The 14,909-nt window shown below is 36.8% G+C and overlaps 1 protein-coding gene across 3 annotated transcripts; it reads right to left on the bottom strand.

The window, feature by feature from the left end:
- Positions 1–1,172: 1,172 nt before the first annotated feature.
- LOC149400836 (uncharacterized) lies at positions 1,173–4,308 on the bottom strand. 3 transcript variants are annotated; one of them, XM_089611658.1, is made up of 6 exons: positions 3,968–4,307; positions 3,809–3,870; positions 3,626–3,702; positions 2,249–3,514; positions 2,073–2,172; positions 1,173–2,002 (listed from the first exon to the last, which is right to left on the bottom strand). In XM_089611658.1, exons 4-6 carry the CDS (start codon positions 3,509–3,511, stop codon positions 1,395–1,397), a joined length of 1,971 nt encoding a protein of 656 aa, XP_089467784.1. In that variant the 5' UTR covers positions 3,512–3,514; positions 3,626–3,702; positions 3,809–3,870; positions 3,968–4,307; the 3' UTR covers positions 1,173–1,394. The 3 variants fall into 3 exon arrangements, with proteins under 3 accessions (XP_089467784.1, XP_089467782.1, XP_089467781.1); XM_089611656.1 differs by having other exon boundaries at positions 3,621–3,702; positions 3,809–4,308; XM_089611655.1 differs by having other exon boundaries at positions 3,809–4,307.
- Positions 4,309–14,909: the final 10,601 nt, after the last annotated feature.

Raw genomic sequence — 14,909 nt, 5'->3', positions numbered from 1 at the left:
ATGTTTTTATGGAAGCTCAGCAACTCGTGGCTGTCAACGAACTCGGCGCTTTTCAGACGGAAAGTCACTCACACCGATGTTTGCCCAAGATGTGACCAGGACTCTGAGACATTATTTCATGCCATCTGGGGATGCCGGGAAGCGAGGACAATGTGGAAGGCTGCGGCGGTGAACCAAGGCCTCATCCCGGAAGAAGCCGCGGACCTTGTAGGCGGGCTGGACAGGATGTCGAAGGAGATGAAGCGGGCTGATTTGGAGTGGTGCCTGATGCTTGCGTGGCAGATTTGGAATTCTCGCAATGAATGAGTAATGCAAGGAATAAAAAGAAGATACGAGTCTGTGATTGAATGGACAGACCAATATTTCCAAGATACCAGACCTCCGACGAGATGAAACAGCGACGAGGAGATGGCTGCCGCGGAGCCGCAGCGCTGGCCCCCCGGAGAGAAGCTGGTCTGCGATTTCTGTGGATGCAGCGATCGACTCGGCCACCGGGAGGGTAGGAGCAGGTTGTGTCGTCCGGGACCACGAAGGACACCTCAAGACAGCGGCTATTTCATCCTCGCAACGACTAAAACCTCCGGAAGCTGAAGCACGGGCAATTCTGCAGGGGCTGAAAGTCGCGACGTCACTCCGTACCCGGAAGATTATTATTCAATCCGACTGCCAGAGTATAATAAAACAACTCCAACAGCCTGAGCCACCAGCCACGGAAATCGGTCTAATCCTCGAAGAAATCAAATGCCTTGGGGAAAGCTTCGAAGAGATAAAGTTTTCGTATATCAATCGTGAGTGTAATAAAACAGCACACAAGCTTGCTAGATATTCCCTTTGTTTTGATACTGATGTAATGTGGGAAGAAAGAGTCCCTCCTTGGCTGTATGATGACATTTTGGCTGATATGCCTTAATAAGATTTATGTCTGTTTCTTCAAAAAAAAAAAAAAAAAAAGATTAAATCTAGACATTTGGTTAGACCAAAATTCTGCTTCGGCCAAACCGAAATTTTGGTACTCATTGAATTAGAATTTTATGGTTTGATAGAGCTAGAATTCCGACCTAAATGAAAAGAAACCATTGAAACTTAAAATATACTCTAATTTAAAATAAAATAAAAAATTTCCGGTGTACCTATTTTTGACTAAAATTACGACTATGAATGAAGACAAGGAATACTGAAATATGACTATTGGCACTGGGGAAACAAATCTTAAAAGGCCATCGTCAAATTTTGATGACCATCATTTTCATGCTCAGAGATCATGTATTAGTGATGTATTTAACAAATTAAGGATCTTCTCTATGTATACGTACATAAATCTACGAAATTCTTTCCAACTTACTATTCTACCAAAAAAAACTAGAAAATCAAAGCCAAAGCAAACAAAACTTGAGTTAGCAAGAAAAGATCTCCTCAATCAATCCACGCATCACCAGTTTCGCCACGTCAGCAACCACAAGCTCGGCTTCCTCCGACGAAACTCCGGCGAAACTCCAGCCGTGATCCCACATTCCACTCGCCGCTGCTCCTCCGCGCGTCATCACGTCCCTCTCCAACATCGCGTACACGCACTCCACCGCCACAAGGCCTCCGCCGGAGTGATAGCTCCTCAGAGCCTCGATCTCGTCGCAGACCTCCTCCGCCAACGTCTCCAGAGAGATTCGCCGTCGAATCAACTTCGCCGATTGCGAAATCGTAAGGCTCAGACGCTCGACGAGCTCAAATGCGCAGTCGACAAGAAGCGATCCCGCGATTCGTCGGAGATCATCGAAATCGTCGGAGGAGGATGAAAGCGGGGTTTGTGAGGCGTCGAAATCGAGATCGAAAAGTTCCTCCGCGCGGCTTCGGAAGGAGAGACTGCACAGAAGAAAGGCTTTCAGATTGAATTCCGGTTCGAACCTCTTATCGTTGATGATATCCGTCGGAGCTTCTTCTTCCTCTCCGGATTCATCGTGATTAAGGCAAGCCCTCGACGGCGTGAGTATTCTTTCAGGAGTGACATCTGCACCAAAATTCATCCTCAGAACTCGTAATCCTGTGACCAATTCAACACAAATCGACACTTTACGTACCTTCGACGTTAGATTCAGAGAAACCTAGGTCCTCGTCTTGAGATTTAGGGCTAGTTTCACGACAGTCGCTTCCCGTGGAAACTCGGCTAATTTCATCAACCTGAATAGTACACAATTTGCATCAACACTTCATTGACTTTGTTTGACGAAAAAAATATCATTTATTTTACACTCACCACTACGGCGAGTTTCACCGCCGTGGACTTGTTCGCAGGCTTCTCTTTCTTGACGCAGCTCTTCTTTTTCTGATTAGAAGAAGCAATTTGGTCACCGCGTTTAACTGTGCTCGGCTTATTGGGACTCAAACTCCGTCGCTGTCCAGAAATATGTTGAATCTTCGGAGCATTTGCCTCGGAACTCGTCTTTCTCGTCTTAACAGAGGTCTTCCTATCAATAGCCTGACCTTCACTTCTGGTCTTCTTCTCCTCCGGCGGTCTGTGGACCTTAATCTGAACCTTGTCGCCTCTTTTATCGCCGGCCTCGTTTCTCCGCTTTTCGTGGCTCGCAGGACTAGAGGCTCTTGGTGGCTTAACCACCGAAGGAGAGTTTGCCTTTGGCTTGGCGAGCCTCGCTGCTTTAACCGGCTCTATATCTTTGCTTCTTCTCAGCTTCATCAACACCTCTCTGCTGACGCACAGAGGGTCATCATCGTCGTGTTCTTGTTCTCTCTTTGGGACTCGCATCGGCTTCATCAGCACGATCGGAGGAAGGCTTTCATCATCGTCCCCTCTCAACTCCCCTTCAGACCGCACGCTCTCGAGAATCTCCCTCAAACTCCGACGAGGCCTTGTGTTCGTGTCGATATCAGAGACGGGTCTGTTGGGCTTCGCCGCCGAAGGGTAGTCTCCGAGCCCCATGAGCTTGGCGATGAGATTCGGACCTTTCGGTGGCAAATGGGACTCACAAGAAGTAGTCGAAGTCGAAGCCGAAGCGGATTCCAAACCATTTTCGGGGTAGGACACGAAGCTCCTGCGCTGCTTCACGAGGAGGCTCTCTCTGATCACCTTCTTGAGCTCTTCGGTGGAATCCCCTCCGAAGGAAAGCCGAGGCTTTTGTTGGTCCGGACTGGTCCCGCCGTGCTTGAGGCGAGCCATGAACTTGGAAGCTTCTTGAAGCTTCCCGAGCATGACGAGCGAGCCTTGGAGGTCCATCGCGCCTCTCAGAAGCTCCTTGGCCATGTCATTGGATCCTTCTCTGTCCCCGCTGGACCACCGCTCGATCGTCTCGTTCAGCTTCCGGGCCCCTCTCGAGATCTCCGCCAGCTGGAACGAGGCCGGGCTGTTCGCTTCTTCCGGAGCCTTCCTTCTTCTTCGGCTCATCGTCGAAGCTTCTTCGCTGCTTTTGGCTCTCCTGATCGGCTTGCAAGTCACAACTCCTTTTGGGTCGTTACACGTGGCGAGAGACCGGTATATCGCTGATCTGAACCCCTCTTGAGGCATATTCTGTTATTCCATTTCAGATATCACAAAAACTCAATATCAAATACTGCGATCCACACATCGTTTCCCATTTTCGTTTTGAGTGAGACTTGAGAGTTGAGACTAAGACCTTACATGGGTTTGGAGGACCAACTTAGTACTTTCCTAATTCGCCTCCACAAACAGACATATATAATAATTCTCTCTTGATTCTGTTCTTGAGTGAAAGACACGAGCCATAGAAAAAAAAAAATCAATAAAGACAGTGTAGGACAACCAAAATGAAAATCCATGCATTTGACGTCGTGCACAATTTACCTGGCGTTTGTGGTTCTTTCTCGGCATTTGAAGAAGCTTTTCTTTTGGTGTTTCTTTCTCCTCTAGAACCCATAGGAAATAATGTTTTACTATTATTATTATTATTATTAATGGTTGATTCTTTTACAGGAAAATATAAAGTAGACAAAGCTCACAGGCAGGTTGTTCAGTTGAGAGCCAAGAAGTGTAAAATTGAAGGAGGAGAGAGAGAAGAAAAGAAGACTCGGATCCACAGAGAGCAAAGCCAGTCGGTCGGTGCGTGCATTGACTATGTACTAACGTACCTACTCTGAAATTTCATGTCTACACAGAGAGAGAAAAAAACTAAATAAAGAAACAAAAAAAAGGACGTAAGATTTGGTTATATTTTACTCTGTCTATTGGTCATCAGACAAGAAAGATCATCGGGAGATCATGAAGAGTGACTAATTATTATATTTTGTTTTTATTTTTCGTACAAGGTGTTTGTGTGCGAGTGAGATTCAGAGAGAAACAGAAAGAAAAATATGTGGGTTGGGAAAATAAAAGGTACGTCAAGTGTCCCTGTGCATTTGATTGGAAACCACCATAAATCATGGTAGTTTCATTTAATGCAATTTTTTTTTATTGTTATTACTGTTATTTACTTTTAACCCTTTTTTGGATTTTTGTCTCGTCTGTCCTTCACGGGAAATATAGAGAGTAAAAAAAGAAATGCAACTTTATTAAGCTTCCCCAATTAAAAAGAAAATGTTTAACTTTCGACCTTTTGGCGGAAAAGAGGGCGATTTTTCTTTCTCAACTAATCAAAGGAAAAATGTAAGGAAAAAGAAAAACTAGTCAAAGGAAAAAAATTAAGATAAGGGTAAAATTACTGTACTGTTAGTAAGATATCATTATTCTAGCAATGAATCATTGATTTATCACTAGCCATGACGCAAGCCGTTTTTTTATTTATTTTTTTTTCTTTTTTTATAAAATAAATCCAATGGCTGGTACATTATATAATTAGTGTTCATGGAAGTTGCAAAACACATTAAAATTTCACTTAGAGAAAAAAAAAATACTGACTAGGAATGAAAACAAGTATCGGTATTAACGGATGCTCCTAAATCGGTACCTGACCCGTTAGAAAAATACAAGTTAACCCGTACCTGTTAATCCGTTTTCTCAAATGGGTCGAATAACGGATAATACCCGTCGGATAACGTGTGTGAAATTTTAATACCTGTTACCCGTTAATCCGGTTCACAAATAAAAAATTAACCTCTCAATAAATCCAAATATAAATTATAAACTACAATTTAGAGCTAAAATATAATTTAAAGATATTAAATTATAATGGGACACTAAAACAAGTTAAAATATATAGTTACAAAACAAACAATTTAAAGTAGAAAAATATATATATTTTTTTTAAATATTAAAAAAATTATAATAGCTTTGTTTAACGGGTAAACAGGTTGGGTAAAGATATACATGTACCCGTACCCGTTTAAATGTTAACCCGTTTTAAACGGGTATTATACGATCCGTTTAGATCGAGTAACGAACGGATTAACGGATATCGAGTAATAATGTCCTCCTTAGTTGTGACTTGTGTGAGACACACGTGTGTGTGTATATATATATATATACATATATATATATATATATATATATATATATATATATATGCTTTTATGAATTTAGAATAACCATCATGTCTCCAGGCAATTATTAATATGATATTTTTTCTTTGATAACTTGGTTTCTTTCATTAGTCATTTATGTCTATTTATCTCTATTAAACATCAGTAATGAGATCTGTCGACTCATTATTCTATCCTCAAAATATATGAAGGCCTAATATTTTGGACTAATTGGTGGAAGGGCGTGGGAGTTGAAATGCCACAATCTAAGTTTTAATAAATATTAGGGTTTATGGTAGGTCCGTTGTTAGGTTTGTGTGAAGACTTTATTGACATATTTGTCTAAATTTGAATGTTAATCATGACAAAACTAATCTCTCAATTACTACGTCTACGTCTACGTAGTACGTGCACATTATTATCTATATTTTGATTAAAATAAATTACTATCAAGTATTAACTGAGATGGAGATGTCAGAAGAATAATAAAAAGAAAGTACGGGGATTGGTGTTTGAAAAATTAACACTTAGATTTTCACAAATTATGCAACGATTATGTAAATGTTTCCAATCACTTTCTTATTTTCTAGTGGTGATTTTTAATTTGTTTTTTATGATTAATAGTAGGTCACAATTTGCAATTAAAGAGATCATCAACTTCTCTTTTTCAACGGTCTCAAGAGGATCGTGACTGTAAAAGATGAACTCGAAATGTTGCTATGCAATTAAAGAGATGGTTAAGAAGTCAAAAACGTTTTATTCTTCATCAGATTATAAATGTGCATGATTTTTGGACTTCTAATGTTGTTTTAGCTTTAATTGGTGGCTTTTAATGGACTGAAACCATTGAAAATTGTTTATTTTCATTTTATTAGTAAGCTAAATGAAAAATGATGTATTTATTGGGTTTAAGATGTGTCAATATGGTCTGACTTAAGATGTGTCATTATGGTCTGATTACTTAGGGGGTTTTAATTACGTTTTTTAATTGTGTTAATGGATTTTAAATGAGGCTTTTTGTATTTCTAGCATGAAGGGATGTTTCATGTTTATAAATACTTCTTTATTTTCAATGAAAAGGGAATCCAAATTTTGATAATAGAAAAATGAGTCTTATCTTGAGTCTATATGAACTTTAATAGAACTTATCAAGATGAGTCTTAAGGCGTTCAAACTGACTTATCAATTGGTCTTTCGCATCCTATCGTGGCATCATTCAATCCCCGACTTATCAAATGAGCTTTTACCATCGTTTGTGGCGTCTTCACTATTCCAATGTTCGCGTCTCTCTAGCTGTTGGATCGCAGAGTCACCAAACTTGTGGAGAAAACGATCCATTCCGCTGGAAATCGCGTTCCTCGTGACGAGTATCACGCCATTTGGTATCATAGGGCAGATTTCTCCCAGGTTTTTACAAGTCATTATTGATTGTTTAAAAAAAAAGATGGATTTAATGAGCTTTTGAGTGAGGTGAGAGATATGATTTCAAAAGAAACAACAACAATTATGAAGAGATTGGATCGAATTGAAGAAAAATTACAACCCAGAAGTGTTACTCAAAAGAAAAGGCTAGAGTCCCTCGACCAGAGATGGGATATTTTGACGAAAAACATTTCCAGCTTGTTTGCACATAAGCCTCCCAACAAGGCAGGAAGAATGTGTTAAGCATGTTGAAGTTGTCGAAGAAATGAAAAAGCCCATGGAGAAGGAATATATGACTATGCTGATTGAGGAGTCTATTTCCATAAAAATTAGAAGTCCCATACTTGGCATCTCCTGATTTTGAAGATAACAAGAAGCTGGAGGATGAAGTAATTTCATCTCAACGAAAGAAGTTCAATATCTTCCCATCGAGCGCTGAATTCAACAATGTGCAAGATTTGAGGACAAATCTTCTCAAAGAGAAAGAGAGAGTATGATATGATAAGGGCAGCGTAAAAACCAAGACATGTCAACAAGCCAATTTTGAATTCAAGACTTTAATGAGGAATTTTATAGTTTAAACCAAGATGAATGGAAAAAGTATAAAACTTGGCATGAGCTGATCTACACTTACGGAAGAAAAATGCTTAATTCATCATCTAAGCAATTGAAGAGATGGTTAAGAGGTGAAAAACGTTGTATTCTTCATCAGAATATAGTTGGGCATGACTTTTGGGCTTCTAATGTTGTTTTAGCTTTAATTGATGGCTTTTAATGGGCTGAAACTATTGGGCATTGTTTATTATTTTATTAGTAGGATGAATGCAAATTATAGGGTTTAAGATGTGTCATTATGTGGTCTGATTACTTAGGAGGTTTTAAATTGTGTTAATGAGTTTTAAATGAGACTTTTCGTATTCCTAGCATGAAGGGTTGTTTCATGCTTATAAATACTTCTTTACTTTCAATGAAAAAGGGAATCTAGATTTTGATTGAAAAAAATGAGAGTCTTCTCTCGGGTTCGATATGAACTTTAATCGATCAAGATAAATCTTGTGGCATTCAAACTGAATTATCAATCGGTCTTTAGCATCCGATCATGGCGTCATTCAATCTTCGATTTATCAAACGAGCTTTCACCATCGTTTGTGGCATCTTCATTATTCCAAAGTTCGCATGTCTCTAGGCATTGGATCGCGAAGTCACCAAACTTGTGGAGAAAACATCCCTTTTGCTGAAAATCGTGTTCCTCTTGATGAGTATCGCGTCATTTGGTATTAGAGCATGAATTCGTTTGTAGACATGATGGCCTTTGAATATCGTCACAAGTCATCGTTATTAAACAAAATTCATTTGGATTAAAAGCAACAATAACTCCGTTTGTAATATCTGTTGCCAAAAAGAGCCGTAGTTTCCTTAATTTGCGATTAATTTCGATAATTCTCTATAAATTTCGATGAAATTCAGTATTTACTTCAATGATAAAGTTTAAAATGGAAAAAAATTAAGTTTTAAATGGAATGAGGGATTTTTTTTTGTCATAACAAATGTCCATTTTGATATTTTTCTAACTATGAAGTCTAGTTTAAGAATTTTCTATTTACTTTTAAATATGAGTAGATATGTTGTTAAGATTACAAATGTATTTATTCCATAATAGGTGATTAAAGATTATATTTTTATATAACATTAATGTATCATCTTTGTTTATGATATATTAAAAATAACCAATAACATTTACTTAAAATAAAAAAAACACCAATAACATTAAACATTTCACCGAAAAAATTTCAAGCCATTAAGAAATATCACAATTGTGGATGGTATTTATTACACTCCGCCGGTATTAAAGACTTTTTTGAAAGAATTAGGTAACTTTACAATGTCTTTTTTAGTACATGGAAATTAAATAAGTTTCTTATAAAAAAAAACCCCATCTGAAATCAGTTTACAAAATATTAACTACCCATTAGATACGTCAGTTGGTGGTAGCATAAAAGAGGCCAAGCCTACCCAGATGAGAAATGTGTAAATGCAGTCACAGGATTCTTGAATTGTTTTACCTGTGATTCATAAATAAGTTATATTACTTTAGTGATTGTCATAAATGAATTTAGTATATGTACCAATTTTTCTCCTACTTGACTGGTTTATATAGCAGCGAGAGAAGTAAAGGTTGTTTAATTAAATCCCATTTGTAGTTTTAAATATTTAAAATCTCCAACTACGCACATGCCATGGGGGCATAAATAGGGATGTTATTAATTTTACGCAAGCATCAAACATATTGAAGTTACATAATGTTATTTTGTCTCGGGAAAAACTTAAAACTATTTTAATATTTGCAATTTTGAAATCATATATGATAATTGTAGACGATGTGTTAATAATTTTAAATTCATACGAGATTTTAGTTTCAAATATTGCTTGGAACAAAACACTGCCATATCTCATAAGCCATATCTCATATGTCCTGTCTTAGCTGGTTTTCTGGTGATTACAGAACAAAATGTTATATGGCTGGAATTTCGGCGAAAATCATAACGGAAAATTTTATAGATAATTTAACAACGTAGTCAATAATTTTAAACAAAGTTTTAAAGATGTAGCTAACATTTGATAAATTTTGTAATCTAGCCATTTATACAAAATAAACGGCTAGAAAATATCGGAAATACTCTTATATAACATAAATCATAGAAACCAGCTACTAGCCAACGTTTCAGCCAGTCAAAATTTATCGCATGTAAAATAAACGAAAATTAACTGAAATTAACCCAAAAAAAACTTGATATCGCAACTAATTAGAATCAAGTTAACGTGTATTAAAGGTGCATTATCTGGCTGCGATCAAAACGTTGGCTACATGTCTATGTTCAGCCGATTTTAAGTAAAAGTTAATATAGTAATTTGTTAAATGACTAATAAAGTCACGTCCTCATTTGTGCCTAAATTTGAAACTTAAATAAAACATTAGCTAGATTGCAATACCAAATGTTTCAACTGGCTTAGTCCGTGTAATTTTTCAAATTTTATTTCAGTCCTCTTAATAAAAACCTAAAAATATGGTCTAATATCTAGAAGGAAAAAAAACCCATAATAATATGGATGGAAACTGAGTTATTCCGGTTTGAAATACAATTCGAACAAAATTTCAGTTTCAAATTTTAAAGCAAACGGAAGAGAATTTTCTTCCTCTTATATTTTTCTTTCCCATTTTAGTCATAGACTCATATCCATAGTGATAAATTAGTCATTTAAATGTTACCCATCAACTCATCTTTATTTATTTTAGAATTCATATTCCATTACTACGTTCATCTTCTACCTAAAAATGGAAATAGAAAGGTACAATAATTTAGTCTCATTTCATCACTTTCACGGACCTAGTTCAGTTCAGTTAATTCTATCACGCCATGTTCTTCTGATACCAATTAAAATTACTTAATGTGGTGTTGTTCAACTTAGTTTTTGTAACTATTGGTTGAACAACAGATCGATTTTAACATGATTTAACTATCAATCAAACAACAACTGAAAGCAATAAAGAACACGAGAAATTTGTAACCATATTCGATGAAATACACCTACTCAGGGGGACAGATATATTCAGGTGAAAAGTAGTCCACTAACTTAAAATAGTCAAAGGTACATGAATATCAAGTTTGAGAAAACTCTCATTCACAAACACCTTCGTCTTAGACTTTTTTTTCGATGGATTCTTGCAATCTGAGCTCCCTTCTGATCTAAGACTCCTTTTCACTTTCACCAAATCTTCTTTCGAAGATTGACAAGCACATCAATGCAAAAATACACGCTCTCACACACTCAGTACGACTACACAAGTTGCAAGTTTCTTTGAGCTCGTTGTCGATGATGATCTCCAGAGTAGAGAGACGAACTCAAAGTTATGGCTGCGTGAATTTTACCAAAACAGAAAAGTAAAATCGCTCAAACAAATCATAGGTGGATTTTATATAATCGACTTTCTAATCTCTCGCGAAATTTAATAAGTCGGATTCTCCAAGCAATCCGATATTATATGTCCATAATGTTCGGAACCAAACAATTTGTTTAGTTTCTATTTTTCGCGGGGGAGAAAAATATATAAGTATCTCGATCACTTATTGTTGCTTGACCAATATCTTAACAGTTTGACCTTGAACATATGTTACATAATATTTTACCAAATTAGAACCTATTGACACAAAAGATCTAACAATAACCACAACAATAGATTACAGTAAGAAAAAGTTATCATAAGTAAATGTCAGTTTTTATTTTGTGTTTCTTATATGAATTGTTAACATACTGAAATGTCAGTTTTTATTTTGTACTTCTTTTATATATAGAGTTCGTTTCTAATATGACTTATATATAAGGTGGTTATCGTTGGTAATATAATAGGTATTTTTTTTCCTATGTTAGTAAATGCATATCGGTCATTGTTGATTGATACCAATAAAATAATATAGGCACCGAGTTTGAGTACTACGACACCAAATATGACTGTACGACTTGCAAAAAAATATTAACCATAGTGGCAATTATATATACATATTATTCAATTAGAAAACAAGTATTACATCCATATAAAAATATTACATATCTTCGGATAATTAAAAAAAGACCTTAAGACATATAATTCAAAAGTAAAATTAGAAGCACGACCACTGTTACATATGCATATTAACAACGCTCAAAAAGTATACTTTGAAAACTCTTATTGTTTACAAAAGCGCCACTATTGCAGGTGCTCTAAATGTATTTCGTGTCGTTTAATGTAAAGTGCCATTGTTGCAGGTATTGTAGGTGCCTCTAAATGTATTTCGTGTCGTTTAATACATTAAATTAATCCGAGAGAAAACTCGAGAGGAAGATAATGACAAAAAAAAAAAAGAATGTAAACTAAATAAATATAGAAAATAAAAAAAAACGAAAAAATGAACCAAACCTACAACGAAGGCGGTGGACTTGACCTCAAATAGCTATCATCCCCACAATAAAAATTCATTGTTGAGGACATCTTGACCCCAAATAATGAAACAACCAAGAACGAAGGCTGAGGTTGTAACATTTAGCTTTATAACTCTTCAAAAAAAAAAATGTTAGCAATATTACAAATAATATTGACGAGAAAATAAAGACAGAAGCAAAGGAAATAATATGTAGAACTAAAAACCGGAAATAGTAACGAGAAGGAAGAAGTCGGTAGGAAAGAATCGAGGCCCGTTGGACGGTTTTCTTGAAGCTTTTTATCACCCTCCTCAGGTGCAGTATTACTTGAACGACAGCCTCTCAGGATACAACGTCGAAAAAGACACACGAAGGCACCACTTAGTGTATCAACGGCGAACTAGAACCTATGTCAGTACTATCACCAAGACAAACAAGAGAAAAAAAAACTGTACCCTGAGCTCAGCCTTATATAGGCATACGCATACCATGAGCAACAGCTCTAACGGATACAATAAAGCTCCATAACTCGTGATAATGGAAAGGTTACAAACCGTCCAAGCCTTAATGCACGGTTACAAAACGCTCAGCCTTAATGCACAGTTACAAACCGTCCAAGCCTTAATGCACGGTTACAAGTTTAATTTCCAACATAACGCACGAGTTATTTGAGGAATTAAAACTTTCAAAAGTGAAATTTGTAATAAAAAGAAAGCCCGAGACCGAGACATTCCCGAAACCCAAACCCGAGCCCGGTCCGGTTCGGCTCGGCGGCGGCACACACGTGTGTGTGTGCGTGTGTGTGCGCGCGCGCGCGTGAGGGGTTAAGACACTACTAGAAATATGACATTTAGCGACGGAAGTATTAGCGACGACTTTATCGTCGCTAATTTGTCGTCGCTAATCACCCTTTTAGCGACGATAAAGCCGTCGCTAATTATTTGGTGCCAAAACTTCTAAAATTTGGCGGCAAAAATAATTAGCGACGAATTAATCGTCGCTAATTATTTATATTCGTCGCTAAGTTCACGGGGAAACAATTAGCGACGGTATTATCGTCGCTAATAGTTTCGAATTAAAATTGAATTTTAACGAAATTCAAAGAGGGAAAAATCCCGCCAAAATAATTTAAATGAAATGATTTAGCGACGATTTTATCGTCGCTAAATGTGTAAAAATCAATTAGCGACGAGAAAATCGTCGCTAAATTCCTGGTTTATGAACTGAAAATTTAAGTTGATTTAGCTACGAAATTTAAAGACATTTAGCGACGAGTAAATCGTCGCTAAATGTCTTTAAATACCAGATCGCGACTGAGACCCCTCATTCGCTCCCAAACCCTAAAATCCTCACTTCTCTCTCTCTCTCTCTCTCCTCCGCCGTGCGCCTCCTCCGCCGTGTGCCGCCCCGACGCAGTCGACGCCCCGGTAAGTCTCTCTCTCCTCACTTCTCTCTCCTCACATCTCTCTCTCTCCTCACAGTTTCTCCTGTCTGCAGCTCCGCCGCCGCTCCGCCGCCGACGCCGTCGCCGCTCCACCACCGACGCCGTCCTCGTCCTCGTCCGCCCCGGTCCGGCAGCTAGCGCTGCTCTTCCTCGTCCTCGTCCACCGTCCTCGTCGTTCACACGATCCCCGCCGGTAAGGTTTTTTTTTTTTTTTTTTTATAACTTTATATATATATATATATATATATATATTTATTAGTTATTTATATAATTAATATATTAGTTATATATATTAGTTATTTATATATATATATATAACTTTATATAAATAAATGGAATTGTATTAATTAGTATATAGTTATTTATATTAGGTAATTTAAATTATTTAAATTAGTTATAAATAAATGGAATTGTATGAAATTTAGGTAATTTAAATTAGTTATAAAAATTAGTTATATTAGGTAATATAAATTATTTAAATTAGTTATAAAAATTGTGATATTATGCTTATTTTGGTGTTATAAATATATATATATATATATATATATATATATATATAAGTTATATTTTATATTATTACATAATTTAGGATTTAATTACGATATAATTTAGGATGTTTGATAATTTAAAATTGTAAATTAGGATTAGAGATTAATTATGTATATAAGTATAGTAGATTAGAGATTAATTTGTTAGCATATAGCCGGATTATAAATGGGAGTTTAAAATACTAGCCAGACTATTATTTTATTTAAAGGAATAGCCCACGTTAATTAGAATTCCCCAAAATATCCCTTACCCACAAATTCACAGTAACGAACGTCACCAAGAACAAGATATAGATGACTTTGACGGCCTCCGAATGCATTTCTTCTCCGACGGCTTTCTCCGCCTCAGAAACTCCGAGTAAGAATCGGCGTCGGATTTCCTCTCCCCGAGCTCCTCGGCCTTCCTGATCACGCGGCTCGCTGATCGGAATCGAAATCGTCGTACCTCCTTGCGCTCTACACCGAACGTTTTGAGGGAAGGAACGCACTGCAAATGATGAGGTATGGCTGGTTCACTGTACCTCCGAATCGAGATCTCTGTTCTTCAGTTTTTTTTGTTTTCTTATTTTTTATGTTTGTTTGAATTTCCTCTAATTTGGACTCTGAGAAAGTGTACGTACCTCAAGGATTCACTGTTTTGAGAGATCGGCTCAATCAATTTTTTCTTTTCCTCTTGACCCGAGCTTTCTCATCTTCTTCTTGATTCCAAACTCGAAAGTGTGGTTGTAATTATTTCATTTTGCACGTTTTACTACGAAAGATGAAGAGAAGAGATCCCACTATAAACCGACATTGACTTTCTCGCTCAAAGATGTTGGTTTTTTCAAATGGTAAATATTATTTACTATCGAACGGCGATTTGTAAATATTATTTACTATCGAACGGCGATTTGTAAATATTATTTACTATCGAACGACGATTTGTAAATAATATTTACTTATCATTTTTATGAATAATCTAACCCAAAATCGTTCGGAGATGACGTCTAGGGTTCAGTTAATAATATTTACTTACAATTTAATGGTTAATCTAACACAAAATTGAGCGGGGATGAGGTCTAGGGTTTCAGTTTGGGTGTTTTATGAGATCGCAAAGAATTGTCAATAATATTAACTAACCA

The sequence above is a fragment of the Urtica dioica genome, chromosome 4 (assembly GCF_054948205.1).
Source record: "Urtica dioica subsp. dioica isolate 48M chromosome 4, U.dioica_male_clone48M_v1_H2, whole genome shotgun sequence".
NCBI lineage: Eukaryota > Viridiplantae > Streptophyta > Magnoliopsida > Rosales > Urticaceae > Urtica > Urtica dioica.
The sequence above is the reverse complement of the archived record's forward strand: the minus strand, read 5'-3'. Positions and strand labels throughout refer to the sequence as shown.

What these genes read in the sequence shown, in the direction of transcription:
- LOC149400836 (XM_089611656.1), bottom strand. Translation starts at nt 3,511, where the DNA reads ATGCCTCAAGAGGGGTTCAGATCAGCGATATACCGGTCTCTCGCCACG. An exon ending in CGGTGAAACTCGCCGTAGTG is followed by an intron (nt 2,173 to 2,248) that starts GTGAGTGTAAAA and finishes TGTACTATTCAG; the next exon opens with GTTGATGAAATTAGCCGAGT. An exon ending in CTCTGAATCTAACGTCGAAG is followed by an intron (nt 2,003 to 2,072) that starts GTACGTAAAGTG and finishes ATTTTGGTGCAG; the next exon opens with ATGTCACTCCTGAAAGAATA.